The 18,568-nt window shown below is 44.6% G+C and overlaps 1 protein-coding gene across 1 annotated transcript; it reads right to left on the bottom strand.

Moving 5' to 3' along the window:
* Positions 1 to 227: 227 nt before the first annotated feature.
* Positions 228 to 18,256, bottom strand: SORD (sorbitol dehydrogenase). The gene is made up of 9 exons (XM_035131844.3): positions 17,778 to 18,256; positions 13,323 to 13,356; positions 10,115 to 10,279; positions 8,203 to 8,362; positions 6,486 to 6,604; positions 6,026 to 6,091; positions 3,945 to 4,120; positions 3,089 to 3,210; positions 228 to 2,313 (listed from the first exon to the last, which is right to left on the bottom strand). The coding sequence occupies exons 1-9, from the start codon at positions 17,844 to 17,846 to the stop codon at positions 2,148 to 2,150; spliced, it is 1,077 nt and encodes a 358-aa protein (XP_034987735.3). The 5' UTR covers positions 17,847 to 18,256; the 3' UTR covers positions 228 to 2,147.
* Between the last annotated feature and the right edge of the window lie 312 nt (positions 18,257 to 18,568).

The following is an 18,568-nucleotide window of genomic DNA, read 5'->3' as shown; positions in this document are numbered from 1 at the left end:
TACCTCAGGAATCAGAGAAGATGAGGACATGCGGGGGAGGGAATTCAGGAAAGGGGGCAGGTAAATCCTATTAAAGTAGCAGAACATGTGGAAAAGGTTGGGCCCAACGCCTGTGAAAATGCCTCGTATAGAATAGAAAAATGCAGCTCATTGGAAACAATTGATCACTAATAGCTGCCAACTCCTGCTTTCCCAATTGTGGTAGGGACATTCAGTTGAAAAAGAACTTTGCTCAATACAGCTACTTTATTTCCGAGGTTTAAAACAAAATAACATTTCCTAAAAATTCAAAGCAGTCCGAGCGGTATCTCCAGTCCCTTCCAACAGACTCTGCCTATTTGCATTTCCTTTTGATAGCTCAAGGTACGTCTGGGAGCAGAGGCAGCCTAGTGGAAGACAGACTCAGTGTAACATGACCCTAGCGAATGAAATATATAATTAGTGGTTTCTGCCCTAGGCCCTTGTTGAAGGCACAGTATCTTGGGTTGCCAGTTAAGTATGTGGCCACTTCACACTTCAGAATTACAGGCCATTCTTTGATCTGGCTGCTTGCTGAAGCATGTCGACATCCCTTTCAAGGCTTTGATACTATGAGGAAGTGGCTCTCATTACAGCACTTGTGGAAAGGCAAGGGCTTAGGTAATCCCTGCAGGTTTCCAATGCAGAATATTTGAACACGAGGGATATGTTTGCACAGGCAAAGCACCAAACAATCCTTGCTTTTGTTCCTAGTGGCAATAAATGGTTGACGTCCCTGAGATGCTCCGAGAAATTTGGTTATTATCTAATTCACAATTCCCAAAATGATGCATCTAGCTTTCGAAAGTCTGTTATCTGAATTTTGCAATGCAGTTTTCCCATCAAAAAAATGTGCACAAAATGCATGTGTCGGTGAAAACAACAGGTGAAAATAACATTAGGGTCAATTGCTTAGAAAAATGTGTATAGTAAGAGAAATGTGCACTTAAATGTTGACCATTGTCCATAAGGACTTCCAAATATATCACAAAGTGAGGCAGATATGTAGTGAACTGACTGGAAAAACTAGAAACTGAAACTGATAAGATTCATCCATCCCTAGATACTCCAAGAGATATCCATCTAGATTGGAATTGCAGAAGTTTTCAGCATAGGGCACATACAATTGTGTAATGGAGAAGTATATCCTCTGTTACTGAAATAGCCACATTTGGGGGTAGCTTTCGTCCAGAAATGAAATATCTGTGGAATGGAATGTACCTTTGCTAGTCAAACTTCCAAATGCCCCCAACTCTATCTCTCCTTCACTGGTCATTGTGGAAAATAAGATTCTGGACTAGGGCTCTTCTAAGGTTCTAAGGATCTACATATGTTTACCATAAAGAAGTTCTTACTGCTTAGGAAATGAATATAAGTGGGTGTAAAATCTGCATTAGTTGTGGGTGAGAGGGGGCCGATTATGAGAGGAACAAGTCCATAGTGTTCTCCGATAGCAGAAATATATAACCAGAGCAGTGACGTGGTACACAGCTCTTACTACAGACTACAGTGGGCACTGCACAGTTGAGTGTTCTGCCATATGAAACAACTCCCCAGACAGACAAAGCTAGGTGGTTAGGCTAGAACCTTCCTCCTTGATATAACAGTTTTGTTTATTCAGGGAGTTTGTTACCTGGGGAACTCACACAGGCAGTGCAAAACAGAAATGCCCAGCAAAAGCTACACTCCATGCTTGTTCTGTGTGTTTCAGCTCTAACACTTATAATCAAATTCCTCTACCGATTTCAGCATTTCATCAAATTGCACTAACTATTCTAGGTAAAATAAAAAAATTCCTTCAGTAGCACCTTAAAGACCAACTAAGTTTTTATTTTGGTATGAGCTTTCGTGTGCATGCACACTTCTTCAGATACCGCTCATACCAAAATAAAAACTTAGTTGGTCTTTAAGGTGCTACTGAAGGAATTTTTTTATTTTACTTCGATCCAGACCAACACGGCTACCTACCTATTCTAGGTAAGAGAGCATAAGGTTTAGAATCTCACTGAAATTTGTTTCCTAGGTGATCCAGTTTTAAGGCTCTGAGTGTCCTTTAGAAACAAAACTACCCTCGTTGGCAGGACAGTAGAGCAGAGTGTTGCATTCTGGGGTTTTGTTGTTATTTGTTTTCAAGGATTCTGGTCGCTGGGATCGCACTTCAGCATAATTTTTATCCCAAGCCCCTTCTTGGTGGTCTCAAAAGCCTCCATAGCTTTTTCCAAAGGAAAGCGATGTGTCACCAGTGGTTGGATGTCCACTTTTTTTGATGCAAGCATAGCAATTGCCATAGGCCACCTGCAAGAAAAGAGAAGGGAGGTATTTGTAAAAGCACCAAGTTCCAAGTAGCCTCTTGCGACACAAATGGAGAGTCAAGCATCAGGACCAGCTAAACATGCCATGCCATTGAATTTCCTGCTACATCAATGGGTTACTTATTTTAATTTTATTCATTTTACGAAAACTTCTATAAGAAAGTTCTGCTCAGGAATTCTAAGAAACCAAAAAAGACAATGCAGTATTGAAAGGCTGAGCCAGGCATCTTGATACAGAATGGTGTTCAGTTGTATCCAATCAGAGGTGAAAACCCCCTCCTTGATCTCAGGAACCATCATGCAGAATTTGGTGGCTACATCTAAAGAGGTATCGAAATGCACAGCCAACGGACAACTTTCCAAAATGTAAAGTAGGAGCACAGTTTGATTTCTATGATTTGGAAAAGAGAAGAGATAAAAGAAATACAAAGAATGATATATTTGGAGAATGCAAAGATAAAGGTGGAAATAGAAATTCAAAGAAGTTGAATTGTGGCAGAGCAAAGCTGTGGGTGGGTGGGGAGAGTATTATATGATAAGTATATAATATTTCCTTTCAACGTTTTTGGATTGTTTCCAATCGTTTTTGCTTTGTTGTTGTTGTTGTTGTTGTTTTATTTTGCTGTACTACTTACTTAAACAAAATAAATAAATAAAATTTGGGGGGAAAGAAAAGGAAAAGAATTTAGGCATTCCCTTTTCCCTCCTTGCATCAGTTTTAAAAAAAACCACCATTTATATCTCTAGAAAATACTCACGTATTGCAGTATCGAAATACCCCTCGGATGTCCACCTCCCGCACAGCAGCATTCACAATGGGCAAGGTGGCCATCTCAGATCCTAGCCCCACCAAAACCAGAGTCCCTCCAGAACGTGTTGCCTGAAGACAAAAGGAGAGACCTAAAATAAATATGCATCTCCTGTCAAGGATGACATGAGAGGACGGGGAGAACTCTTTCTAGCCGCACAAACTGAGACAAAGTCCGAGGTGGGGATCTTAGGGCAGCTTCGTCGATGCAAACTAGCTTGTAAGAGAAACAGCAGCAGAAGATGCATGCATGCAAAAATCTCACCTAACCTCTGAAGGTTGGGGTCCCCTGGAGAAGGGCCCTTTTTGAAGTTCTTAAATGACAGGCAGCTTCATCCCAGATAATACATTTGTCAGAGGCTGTTATAAAGATCTCTCAGCATAAAAAGGTAAAGGGACCCCTGACCATTAGGTCCAGTCGTGACCGACTCTGGGGTTGCGCACTCATCTTCCAGGTCATGTGGCCAGCATGACAAAGCCGCTTCTGGCAAACCAGAGCAGCACATGGAAACACCGTTTACCTTCCCGCTGTAGCGGTTCCTATTTATCTGCTTGCATTTTGACGTGCTTTCGAACTGCTAGGTTGGCAGGAGCTGGGACCAAGCAACGGGAGCTCACCCCGTCACGGGGATTCGAACCGCCGACCTTCTGATCAGCAAGCCCTAGGCTCAGTGGTTTAACCACAGCGCCACCTGGGTCCCTTATAAAAGGATAATTTCCAGGTGTGTTTTCTCTCATTTCCTCCAACAGCAATAATCTCCATATTGCAAGGAAAAATTAATGCAGGTGAGCTAAGAGAGACTCACATATATTCCAGTCTGGATAGAGGCCTGTGCCCCGGTGCATTCCACCGTGATGTCAGGCATGCAACCAAGCGCTTGTTCCACCAGGTGGGCCACCTCCTCTGGGCTCTCACTCTTGACCTGGACTGCGAAATCAGCCCCAATTTCCTTAGCCTTTTCAAGGCGGGGAGCTGATAAATCTATAGGGGGGTTGGGAAGACAAATAACAAAAACAATGGCAAGGATAGGATCAGAGCAGCATGCAGGTAACTGTGGACGTGCACACCCCATACATTTAAAGCACATAGGTAAAGGTAAAGGGACCCTTGACAATTAAGTCCAGTCGCGGACAACTCTGGGGTTGTGGCACTCATCTCGCTTTACAGGCCGAGGGAACCAGCATTTGTCCGCTTCCACAGACAGTTTGTCCGAGTCATGTGGCCAGCATGACTAAGCCACTTCTGGCGAAACTAGAGCAGCGCACGGAAACGCCGTTTACCTTCCCACTGTAGCGGTACCTATTTATCTACATGCACTGTGTGCTTTCAAACTGCTAGGTTGGCAAGAGCTGGGACCGAACAACGGGAGCTCACCCCGTCGCGGGGATTCGAACCGCCAACCTTTAGATCGGCAAGCCCAAGCGGCACAGTGGTTTAACCCACAGCGCCACCCGCGTCCCTTTAAAGCACATGCCTTCCCCCAAAGGAACTGGGAACCATAATGTGCTAAGGGTGCTCAGACTTGTAGCTCTGTATTCTGGGTTGCTGACATAGACTTTGGTTTTTGAAGCTGGGTGAATCTTTGAAGTGGATGAAGAGAGAAAGGGGACTGCATATGTAACTTGGATGTATGCAATATGAAATGTGGCTGCGGCTTCTTATTTCCCCTGTTCCTTATCCTTTGGGTTGAGCAATTGTTAACAAAACCCACAGTATAGAATCAAATCTGCTGATACAATTGTTCTTATCTTGTGTATACAGTGGTACTTCTGGTTAAGAACTTAATTTTTTCTGGAGGTCTGTTCTTAACCTGAAACCGTTCTTAACCTGAGGTACCACTTTAGCTAATGGGGCCTCCCGCTGCCGCTGCGCGATTTCTGTTCTCATCCTGAAACAAAGTTCTTAACCTGAGGTACTATTTCTGGGTTAGCAGAGTCTGTAACCTGAAGCGTCTGTAACCTGAGGTACCACTGTATTTGAGTTTTGTACTGAAACATCACCTCACCTTTTGCTTTACAATGCATTTTGACCCTAGTTATATTCCCCCCTCCCCCAGTTAATATACAGTGGTACCTCAACTTACAAAGGCAATCCGTTCTGCGGCGCTCTTCAGATGTCGAATCCTTTGTAAGTCGAAGCGTCCATTTTGCGCATGCGCAAAGTGCGATTTTGCCCTTTGTGCATGCGCAGACCACACACGCCGCTTCTGCGGACTTCGGAAGTCGAAACCTTCAGAAGTCGAAGCATTCGTAAGTCGAGGTACCACTGTATTTGCCAGCTTTGGATAATATTCAATGCATCTGACAAAGATGATAAGAACAACCCTCCTCAGTCAGGGAAAAGGCCCACCTAAACCAGCACCCTTTCCCCACCAATGGTCGACCTTTTTTTAAAGAACCACAAGACTTCTTGTACTTGAGGCTTCAACCAAGACTTCAAATCAGTGAACTTCTGAGCCTCCTGCTCTCTCCTCATGAAACCAATTCTGTTAGCACCACACAGTGCAAGAAGCTTCAGTGACACGGAATAATCTGCCGCAATCCTGAAAAATGCTAATTGCTGCTAACTGGTTATAGTTTGTAAATTATTATTCTGGGAGTTTGACTCTTCATGTGTAGATGAGACTGGCCACTGGCTTGCCTGATTCTGGTGATATGCACGAGTGGAAAATATTGAGATAACACCAAAGTTTTTGTCAACCACTTTTGCTTTTTTCCCACGATCTCTGAGAACTGGGCCTGTCAAGGGGCAGTTAAGCACATTATACTTCATCTTTTCCTGGCACTTGCCTTGTAAACCCTAGTAATTAACCCCATGTAAACCCAGGGGACCAAAATGAGTGTCATTACAGCACAAGGTGTCAAAGAGTTGGAAAATCTAACTTACCTGTTATCACCACTTGTGCAGCCCCCATTACCTTAGCAGTAAGCAAAGTCACAAGTCCAATAGGTCCTGGAAGATGAGCAAAAGAAAAAATCAGGAAGTGTTCTACTACCCTTTGACATTTGTTTCCAGGTTGGTTACAGTTAAGGAACATGTTATGCAATTGGCATATATGAGTATCTCCAGGACTGGGAAAATGTCAGCTCTAAAAATGAGTACTACCGAAAAAATATTATTTCTGTTTTTGCATGTTCCTTTTAAAATAATCACCAGCTGGATTCTCTGGACCAGCCCAAGGGTAGCCCCACATAAAGCACATTGCAATAGTTGAGTCTTCAAAAAAATAAAATCTTCAAAAAGCTGTTTATTGACTTGCATCGTATCCCCATTTGAGCATCATGCATCATGAAGATGGCTACATAGCTTGGAAAAACAAAGAACTGCAAAACAGGGTATTCCATACCAGCACCACAAATGAAGACCTTGCTTCCCAGAGTCACTCCAGCTCTTCGGCAGGCATGGATTCCCACAGAAAGAGGTTCAATGAGGGCACCTTCCTCAAAGGTCACATTGTCTGGAAGTCTGCAGCAAAACAGAGAAACATGTCACACACAAAAATCAGAATGGTAATGGAAGAAAGTTATGATCTACCGCAGTGGTTCACAATTGGTGGTCCACGGACCCCAGGGGGTCTGTGGCACATACCTGTGAAGTGTCTAAGCATCCCATGGCAGGGAAGGGCAGGAGCCTGGTGTCAGGATTGTGCCCCCTGGATCTGGGGGAAGGGCTGATCAGCTCAGTCACCTTTGGTAGATGGGGGCTGCCACCTCTCCTGCCATGGCTGCAGCCTCTCCTGCAGTGCCCTTGGGGCCACCTGGGAAAAGTGAGCAGGTGGGTCGCTCCCGGGAGGGACCTTTCATACTGGCACATAGCTTGGCTTTTCAAAAACAGCAGTACTTAGCTAATTGGGAACCACTGATCTACTGAATCAGAAACACCATTAGTGAGGCAGATTCCAGAATAACAAACATCCTCCCAAGTCCATTTAGACCCGGTCGAAGTTCCCACCTCTGCTTTGAAATGTTGTCCTACACTAACTTGGATTTGGACTATTAACCTTAGAACTGCTGAAGCGTAGCTGCTAAGTGTCTAAAGAAAGAGCAGGATTCCTTAAGGTAAATTTTGACAAACACGTTGCTTGTGACCTCCCAAGTTGACCAGTGGGCCTTGAAATTCACAAGTTAGTCTACTCATCTAAGGAGGGCAGAGTTTGTTTGTTTGTTTGTTTTGGTCCCTTCAACATGGGCTAAAGCTTTGTTTTTCTGAGGAAGGATGTGAGAAGCCATTGGGCAAGGATCCATTATCCTCCCATTCATTACCAGTTCTTAGAGGCTCTGGGAACTGCCACTCTGAGAGGGGCATAGCGGTCTCCTGATGGTTTTCAGCACCCTTAAGAAACTTCTTTGGGGGAAGCCATGACTGTTTAAAGTAGCACAATACTGCTTTAAGTGTGCAGTACAGATGGGGCCTAAGTAAGATTAGCGTAGTACCATATTTAGGGATTCCTTTACTTATTTACTTATGATAAATATTTAGAAGACATAACTGAACTAATATAAAAATGTTTATCTATGATTGAAGACCCTTGGCAAAGAAAGGGGAACAGAAAGGCCCCTCCCCCCCAAAAAAAAGTTTCTTTGTGAGAACACTGTATTTTCAGCATTTATATAAATGGGCCCAATGCAGAGATTCTCTGCATAATCCCAAAACACACAGTGCCCAACCATAATTAGTAATGGCGTACAATGGTCTTGTTGAGTTGCTTCAAGTCTACTGTGCAACATTTAAAACAATGATTTGTCAGATATGAATGAGAGGGGCCATAAAAGCTGATAGGAATTCTTAAATATCACCTGAACTAGAACTAAAAACAAGAAACCATCTGCAAAAATCACGCTCAAATTCTTTATTCACTTGTTCATTAAGCTACTGTTTCCCATTTTATTTGTCACCCCAGTCATGATATTGTATAGTCTAGATATACAAGATCAAGACTTCCAGACCAGCGGACTTCCGGACTTCAAGATCAACAATTACTATCCAATTTGTGCAAAACCACACTCAGTGGAGAAAATCCCTTTGGCTAGAGTGTGTTCCCATAGCAGGTATTTGCAACTAACTTGTAGCAAAAGTTTGCATCGTGCTTGTAATAGCGGCACAGGTTCCCATCATCAGGAGGAGTTGCACAGAAGAAGATGGTTGGAGACAGGTTGTATCGGCCAGTTTTGCAGAATTCATCTATTTCTCGGGGAACTCCAGGCTCAATAGCCACTCGGTCACCTGGGACACATCAAGGATGCAACAAGATAAGAGACTGGACTAATTGTCATGTAAAGAGGTGATCTGCGTCTTGGGATCAGAGATCAGGCTGCGTAGCACAAAATATATCAAAACACATTAGGAAATCACATTTTCAGACAATGCAGCTTAACATCCTAGCATCCGTAGGTGAACTCCAAGCCATTTTCACACATATTATCTCAGTAAAACTTTCAACAGCCCCAAAAGTTGTGCCAGGACAATTACAGTGGTACCTCTGGTTACGAACTTAGTTCGTTCCAGAGGTCCGTTCTTAAGCTGAAACCGTTCTTATCCTAAGGCGCGCTTTCGCTAATGGGGCCTCCCGCTGCATGCATGCATCTGATGCATGGTTTCTGTTGGCATCCTGATGCAAAGTTTGCAACCAGGAGCAGCTACTTCCGGGTTAGCGGAGCTTGTAACCTGAAGCATTCGTAACCAGAAGTGTTCAAAACCAGAGGTACCACTGAACCTTTATATTTCAGGTGATGTGGCTTAGATAATAACTGAATGCCTAAGGTCACCTAGGGAGTACATGGTTCAAGTCAGTGAGATTTTAAGTGAGTACAGTGATGGGGAACCTATCACCCTTCAGATATTGTTGGACTCCAACTCACATTGGTGAACGTGGCCAATGGTCAAGGAAGATGAGAGCTGTAGTTCAGCAACATCTGGAGGGCTATATGTTCTCCACTGTAATATTAAAACATTCAAATCTACGGCCAGGTTTCCATCAGTTCCAAACTCAGCAGGCAGATGTTGACAAAGAGTTTCCTTTGAGGATTTCTGACATTTCATCCAAACACAAAAGTTTAGGATCAGAATTTTCCTTCTCCTAAATGGGCTCCCTTCCCAGGTTGACAAGCCTCACCTGACCCTTACTTCCCTCTACTCTACAGCATGTGCAGAAACCGCCTTCTTGACTGTTGGACCCACTACTGACTCTGTCTGCTCAATCTGACGGAGCCTGTCTTCGCATGCAGGGAAAGTCCCTAACTCACTGAAGGTCTGAGACCCGTCAACTACCCTCCCCTGGTTCAACTGGCCAATCAAAGCCATTTCCTAGGTGTGGCTGCTGTTGCATGCTGACAGCTTCCAGGAGCCACAGGCGAGAGCTGAGTGCAGGGTGGGGACCATAGGTAGATAGGTAGACAAACTACCCCAGAAGGAGTATGACATGTCCCCTACTAGAGGTGCTACCTCTCCCCTAATGCCACATACACCCCACAAAAGTCATTAATATATCCTAGAGATCTCACCAGCCATCAAAAGGAGGCATGTAATCACCATGGTCACTTTGATCTGTGGATGAAGGTCTGTTTATGGTACCACAAGCACCATATTGCATGCTGGGATTTGGTTATGTGCTTGTAACCATTTCTCTGGAATTCTTTTCCATTAGAAGTGAAGGCCCAACATAGTCATGCTTTCAACGTTCCATTTTTTTCTATCTCTCTGGTCTCCCTAAATTCACCGGTTTTATTTCTGAAGTTTTAAATGCTTGTTGCTTTTTATGTCTTAATACTGTTTTGTTTTATTTTATGGCATATGTTTTATATTCTGTTCTCCACTTTTTATGCTTTTTTTATTGTTTGGCTGTACCGTACTGTACTTTGTATTCTTATACAACAGGGTCTGGTGGAGTTGCTTTTTACATGAGATTATAAGGTGCTTTGTGGAGGAAGTGTTTAAATAAAATAAAAATGAATGAATAAATGAAGGCCCCCTGCTCACCTTTCTTTAATTTGGTCACTGCGGACCCAACTTTGACAACTGTTCCTGAAGCCTCGTGGCCCAGCACCATGGGGTTCTTCACAACAAAATCTCCAATCCGTCCATGTGTCCAATAATGGACATCAGAGCCACAAATCCCTACAGAATGCATCTTCAAAAGCACCTCTAGGAGAGAAGAGACAAATCAGAGAGTGAAATCTCCTCAGGGAAAATCTCTTAACGGGGAAAAAAACAGTGGGTGGCTTGGAAATCACTTGGCTTTTCAATATTTGTGTTTCTGGTTATTTTCTAAGTGGAAATGTCTGGAATGTTGACATTTCTTTTCTGGTTTCTTGCCAGACGGCTCCTATAATGTTTCAAAGAATGTTTCTAGTGCAGGCAGGTTTGAGTCATGGCCAGTTGAGTTTGACAGCCGTTGCCTAGATTACCTGTTTTCCATCTCACATTACCTGCCGAGTCATAAACGCCCATCAGTCTACCTGCTTGCTATCTTGTACTGTATCTGTTACAAGTGGCTAAGAGTTACCATTTTCTGGAGGAAAGCCTTATTTCTTCAGAAGTGCTGAGTTGTCCAATGAGCAGCGTTCAAAATTCACCAGGCGCGAAGTACATTTTAAACCTGGCTATCGGTCACTTGTGACCAAATGAAGATGACTGGACACCAGGATGGTGCCCGACATCTCCATGTCTGCTGCATGCCTGGGGATCCTTGGTTCTTGCCTATTTTCACACAGTAACAACACATAGGGTTGCCAGACTCAATAGAGGACAGGACTTCTGTGCCTTTAATTGCCCTGCTCTCTTTTGAGTCTGGAAACCTTAAAGAGAAACCAGCGGACCCTTCGTTTAATTTCCAAGCAAAGGGTCTGCTGGTTTCTCTTTAAGGTTTCCAGACTCAAAAGAGAGCAGGGCAATTAAAGGCACAGATGTCCTGTCCTCTATTGAGTCTGGCAACCCTAACAACACATCCTTTAGAATTCTATCCGTGATATTTTATCTGCACAATCAGAACGAATTTCAGGAACCAAAAAGTCTCTCTGGTTTACCTCTTTCGGAATGAAGTCTTGAACTTGGGGGAACTACTAACTTAGTCCTGCAAATCTCACTGCATTTCAGAGATGTACACATTTTGCTGAATTACTTGTACAGTGAACAGAAATTTCAGAATCAGATTTACTTTAGAAGTTAATTGGAATTCACCTCTGGGCCATTATTTGGGTCTTGTGTGCACCTACGGTGAGCCAAATGCATGGGGCTTCAACACTGGGAGAAGTCCTTAATTTCCATACAACAATGGGTTAATGATTTGTACTCCCTACCCTGAGTTGAGCTGGCGATGAATCAACATAAGCACAAAGGAGAGAAAGGTGAGAACGTTTTGCTAGCTTTTCTTGAGACTTACACATGCAGTCATAGGAAGCAACCCAGCATATCTGTATTACCAACTCAAAGCACATGAATCCATGTCTGCCCTTTCTATGCTGACTTTCTGGCTTTTCGTTTGCCTGATACTTTGGTTGCATTGTTTGAGAACTGTAAGAATACAGCTTCCGTTAAATGCAGTAGCACTGCTGAGCAGAGGTGTGAGGAAGGGTAACAAAAGAGAGCAGAGGCAAAGAGCAAAGTCCATCTGCTGCAAGAGCTGCATAATCGCCTAACGCTTGCACAGGTGCTAATCTCACCAGCACCACACAGACCTCATTGGTTCACACCTGCGCAAGCCACTAGAGGCCTCTGTGCTGGTGGCATTTGGAGGGGTTTAGACTGGGGTCTCCCTTTGATCATCCTCCATCTTAAAAATTAGGACCCTCTTCACCAGGCATCCCCAAACTTCGGCCCTCCAGATGTTTTGGACTACAATTCCCATCTTCCCCGACCACTGGTCCTGTTAGCTAAGAATCATGGGAGTTGTAGGCCAAAACATCTGGAGGGCCGCAGTTTGGGGATGCCTGCTCTTCACTGTAGACAGGTGTCAATCCTATTTGTAGTCTGGCTACTTCCATCAACCATCCTGCTCAATTGGTTAGAATGTGGTGCTGATGATGCCAAGTTTGCAGGTTCGATCCCAGTATGGGACAGCTGCATTGCAGGGGGTTGGACTAGATGATTCTCAGGGTCCCTTCCAACTCTACAGTTCTATGCATCTATGAATCTAATTTTCTTCTCCACCACTCTGCCACTGACACTGCTCTTCATGCCTTCTGTTGCCTGGTCCTGCTTGGCTCTCACTCAAAAGATCCTTCACTCTTGAACCTTTTATTAGTGAATAACCAAAGGCAAGGCTTTCCCCGTTAACTCAAGTAATTCTGAATAGGACCTTTGGCCTTTCCTAAAACATTCCCTTGATTTGTGTGCTAAACACATGGGCAGCCATAGCAAACATATATATAACTTGGGGCACTCATTCCAACCTCCATGAGACAATACAGAAATGGCAGCATCTCACTAACCCCTGCGGCAGGTGAACCTTCATCCCAATGCACAAGCAGCAGAATACAGTGGTGCCTCGCTAGACGAATTTAATTCGTTCCATGGGTCTTTTCTTATAACGAAAAATTCGTCTAGCGAATCCCATAGGAATGCATTGATTTTTTTTTGGATTTTTTTTTGCCCATAGGAACGCATTAATTGAATTTCAATGCATTCCTACGGGAAACCGCGATTCGCTAGACGAATTCGTCTAGCGAGGCAACCTCCACTAGAAAAAACCTTTCGTTAAGCGGAAATTTCGTTAAGCAGGGCATTCGTTAAGCGAGGCACCACTGTATCTGAAATGGAGACATGTGAAAGATACAACAGCTGGTTCTTTGGCTGCAGAAATCGCAAGGTGCTTTCTCCGCCTAGCCAGAGGTACCTACTGGAATCCTCTGAGAGCTCCATATTTCATGTGTCAATTTAGAGAAAGAAGAACTTACAAAATTGGCACCAGGGGTGGGGGACATTTCCCCTGAATATTATGACTGTTTATGCCTTGAAGAGTTAATTAAGAATTGAAATGGTTGCCGTTATGCCTTTCACTGAACCAACTGTATTGCTAAGGCAATAAATTAGCCTTCAGTGGAGGTTGAAGATTTAATCTGAATACTCAAGGAGCCTGACTTTATTTTGCACCAACATTGTGATGATTCATCTGACAAGAGGTATAAAATATGTTTTGTAAAAAAAAAAAAGTCAGAAGCTGAATGACAGCTAGCCTAAACAGACCTACCGTTGGGACCTGGTTCAGGTATCGGCCGATTTTCCTGCAAGGAAACAAAACAGACAACATTCAGCTTTCTTGAAAACTTTCTGTTGCTTCCTCTAGGTCTAGGATTATATTGTAGGCTAGTTCAGGGGGCCTACTATAGTAAATTTCTCACCATCCTAAAGGCCCTCAGTGCTTGGCTTATACTGGAAGAACACTATTCAGAGGTAGAAAACTGGGAAGAAAGCAAATAGAGGTATTTGAGCCACTTGTGGGTCGAAATATGAGCAACCTCTTCCAATTGCTGTGAAGCTGAGTCTACAAGCACTGTGCTTACCCACAGCTTAGATGAATTGACTGGGTAGTGCTAATGAATCCAAAGGGGATGAACTTATTACATTGCTGGACATACAAGCACCAGCTTGAATCTAATCAGAATTAAATCCTACCAAGTTCAACTGATTTTTTTAAAAAACAAACTATTAAGTACACTTAGGATTGCAAAACTATTAAGTACACTTAGGATTGCAACAGGGACCCAGGTGGCGCTGTGGGTTAAACCACAGAGTCTAGGTCTTGCTGATCAGAAGGTCGGCGGTTCGAATCCCTGCAATGGGGTGAGCTCCTGTTGCTCGGTCCCAGCTCCTGCCCACCTAGCAGTTCAAAAGCACACCAAAGTGCAAGTAGATAAATAGGGACCGCTCCGGCGGGAAGGTAAACGGCGTTTCCGTGCGCTGCTCTGGTTTGCCAGAAGCAGCTTTGTCATGCTGGCCCCATGACCTGGAAGCTGTCTGCGGACAAACACCGGCTCCCTCGGCCTATAGAGCAAGATGAGCGCCGCAACCCCCAGAGTCGGACATGACTGGACCTGATGGTCAGGGGCACCTTTACCTTTAGGATTGCAACATTAATCTTCCTAGCCTGATGTAAGATTTTGCCTAGTTGCTTCCCAATAATTTTTACAGAGGGAAATAAGATATGTCAATATATCAGAATGAAACTTATAAAAACTCCTCTTTCCACTAGGCAAAAAATGGTAAAGTTCATAACATGAGCAGAAAGGTTGTATGTTTCCTTCCAAGTCAATTCTGATTCTGTACCACTTTTATTCTGAGAAGAAATGTTCACAATTATAGCACTTTCAATGAAGACTCAAGTAGGATTGCCTTCTGCCCTCATTGCAACAAGCTTTTGAACACTCTATATGCAATGTTCAAATTGAAAAGCTTCAGAGAAAGTACACTCACAGGGCAATCCTATGCATGTCAATTCAGAATTAAGTCCCAGTGAGTTCCATAGGACTGCAAACTCAGTCTTCACCATTTAAAGAGAAGTGAGTAATAAGTAAAAGGGAGGTGTGATGAAATACCTAAAATTGTTGTAGGGATGCAGTGGAGCATGCAAGTAAGTCTTTAATGTTTAGCCAGTGAGCAAACATAATATTGGTTGTGGGTGAGGGATATATGTCCAAGATGACAAAATCTCAACTCGTGGCTTCCAATTCTGCTGGCACAAGGACTTTTAGCTACATGATGGAATCTCCCTGCCCTTTCATCTCCCTGCACACCCTGTAAATCATCTCGGTGTGTGTGTTAGTGTTAAAGGAACCTTTAGAGCAGAATGAGGAGTCAGATGGGGAGGGGAGAGGGGGAGGAAGTTCCACTGTGCAGCTAAAAGTTCTTTTTGCTAGAGCTACCACCCAAAAAGCTAATCATCTGGTTTTAGTCTGCTCTTAAAAACATGTGATCCATTATAAAACCAGAAATATTTGCCTGCACCAAGATGCAGCCCTTATTGCAAATAGGTCACATCCAACCATAGTTGTTAAGCATATGGCTTCTCCCAAAGAATCCTGAGGGGTAAACTAAAAGGTAGTCCTGAGGGGTAAATTAAAGTTCCCAGGATGCTTTGGGGGACAACATATGCTTTAAATGTATGGTGCATAAATTCATCATTACCTGTCTGTTGTGAGGAAAGCAACATTCCATAATTACGGAGAAAATGCTAATAGTTCACTAGCAGCCCTGTGACTAAACTCCAGTGGTAAATCTTCCTCTCTTATCAGAATTCAAGACATCAGAGAGGTTAAGGTTAATTAAAATTCCAAAGTAGCAGCCAAAGTTCTTGCAAATGGGAAATGAGAAAAGAACAGTACAACAGCTTAGGATACGTTCACAGCAGTGGCTTAAAACGCAGCAAGGTCATTCCTCACCTATGTTTCAAGCCACATTTGCGCAGTGTTGAACACATCAGAGAGGGGGCAGGGATGTCTTTACCCAAAGCACATGACCTTTTTTGTTTCCCTGCGCCAGCAACCCACCCCCCGGATTGCCCATTCATAAAGCTGTCATATGTGCATGCATCCTTATTTGCGCATGTGCAATGACTTGTCCCAAATGTGCACACCATTATTAAATGCAAAGTGAATGCAGCTTAAGTTTTCTAGTTGGATTGGAGATGGTGCAAGAAGGAAAAAAAAACCACATGAAACAAAAGTATTTGTCAAGAAACTACAGGATCGCTATGAATTGTGGCTAATGTGTGTGCATTGCTGCAAGAATGAGCCGTGAGAATGCACTGGATGTGGACATATCCTTAGAGCAATAGTGGTTGGTGGCAACTGCCTTCATTCCCTGTTCATGGCTTCCCAGTGTCATCTAGTCAACTTCTATGGTATGAAGGATTCTAAACCAAATCAACCTTCATTTTGATCCAGCTAGGTGCTCATTTTCTATCCCAAGTTAATCAACAGTACAATATTTATTTATTTATTTATCTGCATGCATTTATATACCACCTTGCTCCCAACATGGAACCCAAGGCAACATCCATGTGATTCCCAGGCACTCACTGGACCCAGACCTGCTTAGCTTCAGCAAGATGGTGGCTTCATGTGTCACACACTGGAGCTATTAGGTTTGGGTCATACTATGTAACTAATGGGGTGGGACCCAGGTGGCGCTGTGGGTTTAACCACTGAGCCTAGGACTTGCTGATCAGAAGGTCGGCGGTTCGAATCCCTGTGACGGGGTGAGCTCTCGTTGCTTGGTCCCAGCTCCTGCCAACCTAGCAGTTCGAAAGCACGTCAAAATGCAAGTAGATAAATAGGAACCGCTACAGCGGGAAGGTAAACGGCGTTTCCATGTGCTGCTCTGGTTTGCCAGAAGCGGCTTTGTCATGCTGGCCACATGACCTGGAAGCTATACGCCGGCTCCCTTGGCCAATAATGCGAGATGAGTGTGCGACCCCAGAGTCGGTCACGACTGGACCTAATGGTCAGGGGTCCCTTTACCTTTATGTAACTAATGAGTACATGCTGTGTATCCATAAAGAGAGAGAAAATCAGTGTTCACAAGCCGGGTAAAGGCAGAGTGTACAACACCATGTCTATGCAGTGTGCCCATTAAACTGTCATGCATAAAGGAACTTGCCCTGAACTGCAAGGGAGTTTTTGCAGCTATAATCCTAGGCACACTTACCTGAGATCAAATGCCACTAAACAGCACAGGACTCACTTATGAATAAATACTCCATTTTTGCAAGTGGCATGGAATGCCCAATTCTATGCACATTTATTCAGAAGTAAGGCCCACAACATTAGTTGGGGTATTCTCTAGGAGAGGCTATCACTCAGCACTACATGCACATGTTTTGAATGAAAATAGTCCCTGGTGAAATATTAAGGAAGGAGTGGGGAAGACCCCCTTCTGAAGACAAGGAGAGCTGCTGCCGTCAATAAGAGACAATACAGCATAGCTGCCAAGTTTTCCCTTTTCTCGCGAGGAAGCCTACTCAGCATAAGGGAATTTCCCTTTAAAAAGGGGAGAACTTGGTAGCTATGCAATACAAACAGATAATAATCCTACATTCAAGTATTTTTTAAAAGCCCTATGCTACTCATGCTGACTTAGAAATAAAACGTTCTGCTTTATTCAAGGGGTCTTCCCAAGGCCAGGATTGCTTCCTGGTGCTGCAAGCCTACACCTGTTGACTCGAATGTCAGCCTCGCTGTGTTCCACGTGGCTTACTCCCTGGTAAGTGTGCACAGTCCTTTCTCAAAGCATTCTGGGCACTGTAGTTCGTGAAGGGCCGCGAGGCCATTGCAACTCCGGGAGGGGCAAACTACACTACCCAGAGTCCTTTGAGGGGGAAAAAGCTGCTTTTAAATAAGGCCACGGCTCTCGCTTCAAGGGCGAGCTGGGGGCAAGTTTGCAACCAGGCGACACCAGGGCCGCACGCAAGTCACGGTTCGAAAGCAAAAACCGAGCAAACCCAAAAGGCCCGGCCTGATGCAGCAGGCGCTTTTGCAACGTGCATGCATGAAGGCGGCTGAGGCTGCAGCCCCGGGCAAAAGTAAGCCGCGCCCAGCAGCCCTTCCCCCCGAGTTCGAGCCGCCATGCAACGGCCGCGCGCCCCCACCCCACCTGGAGCCGCTTCTCCCTGAGGGAAAACGGCACGTTAAGTACAGCTTGGCCGTACCAGGCGCAAGTCGCCGGCTTTGTGCACCACCACCGACAGGTTCGCGCCGTCGGCTCCCTTCGCCGCCATCGCCGCCGCCGCGCGCTTCGCTTCGGTGTCCGCTTCGGTGACGCGCCTCCAAATGCCGCCGCCGCTGCTTCGCCTCCCCAGCAGCCGGCCGCCTCTCGCCGCCCTCCGCTTCTTCTGGGAATTTTGTCCTCGGCGGCCGGCGAGGAGGGGGAGAGCTCGGACTTCGCCCTCCGCGGCCGGGCCTCAGCTCAGTGGAGCGCGGGGAGCCGTGGCGCAACGCCGCCTGCCCTTCTCCTATCGCCGCTGTGCTTATCTAGGGCACGTTGCCTATTGTGTGTTGCGCGTGTTGTTTGCTTACGCAAAAGGGGGGCCTCACACAAAACCCCACACAGACTTAGAAGAATATTCCATTCTTAGAAGAATAGAAGCATAACCCCACCCCACTCACCATTCCACTTCCCCCCTCTTTTCTTCCTAACCTAATACTGCATGCAACACCTAATGTCTCACAACGAAGGAAACTGATCTGTAGAAAACACAACTTGAAAAAAGAGACAATGCATGTATTTTTGTAAACGACAAAATTATTGTGTGTGTGTTTTTAAAGGGGAGAGACTGGCAGAAGACGTTGCTCCTCTGCGCATCTCCAAGCATCCCTCTTGCATTTTCACTCCCCTGTTCTGCACCAGGCGCCTGCAGCATTCAGTAATTCCCATTTCACTGTATCTGAAGAAGTGTGCATGCACACGAAAGCTCATACCAAAATAAAAACTTAGTTGGTC

Source organism: Zootoca vivipara, chromosome 13 (assembly GCF_965207765.1).
Source record: "Zootoca vivipara chromosome 13, rZooViv2.hap1.1, whole genome shotgun sequence".
In the NCBI taxonomy this organism is placed as follows: Eukaryota; Metazoa; Chordata; class Lepidosauria; order Squamata; family Lacertidae; genus Zootoca; species Zootoca vivipara.
This window is presented reverse-complemented; position numbering and strand designations above follow the sequence as displayed.

Excerpts from the sequence above, each read along its gene's own strand:
- SORD (XM_035131844.3), bottom strand. The coding sequence starts at position 17,846 with ATGGCGGCGAAGGGAGCCGACGGCGCGAACCTGTCGGTGGTGGTGCAC. Across the intron at positions 8,363-10,114 it reads AGTGACCAAATTAAAGAAAG|GTGACCGAGTGGCTATTGAG; the intron begins GTGAGCAGGGGG and ends GATGTGTCCCAG. Across the intron at positions 6,605-8,202 it reads GATGCAAACTTTTGCTACAA|ACTTCCAGACAATGTGACCT; the intron begins GTTAGTTGCAAA and ends GTTTTGCTGCAG.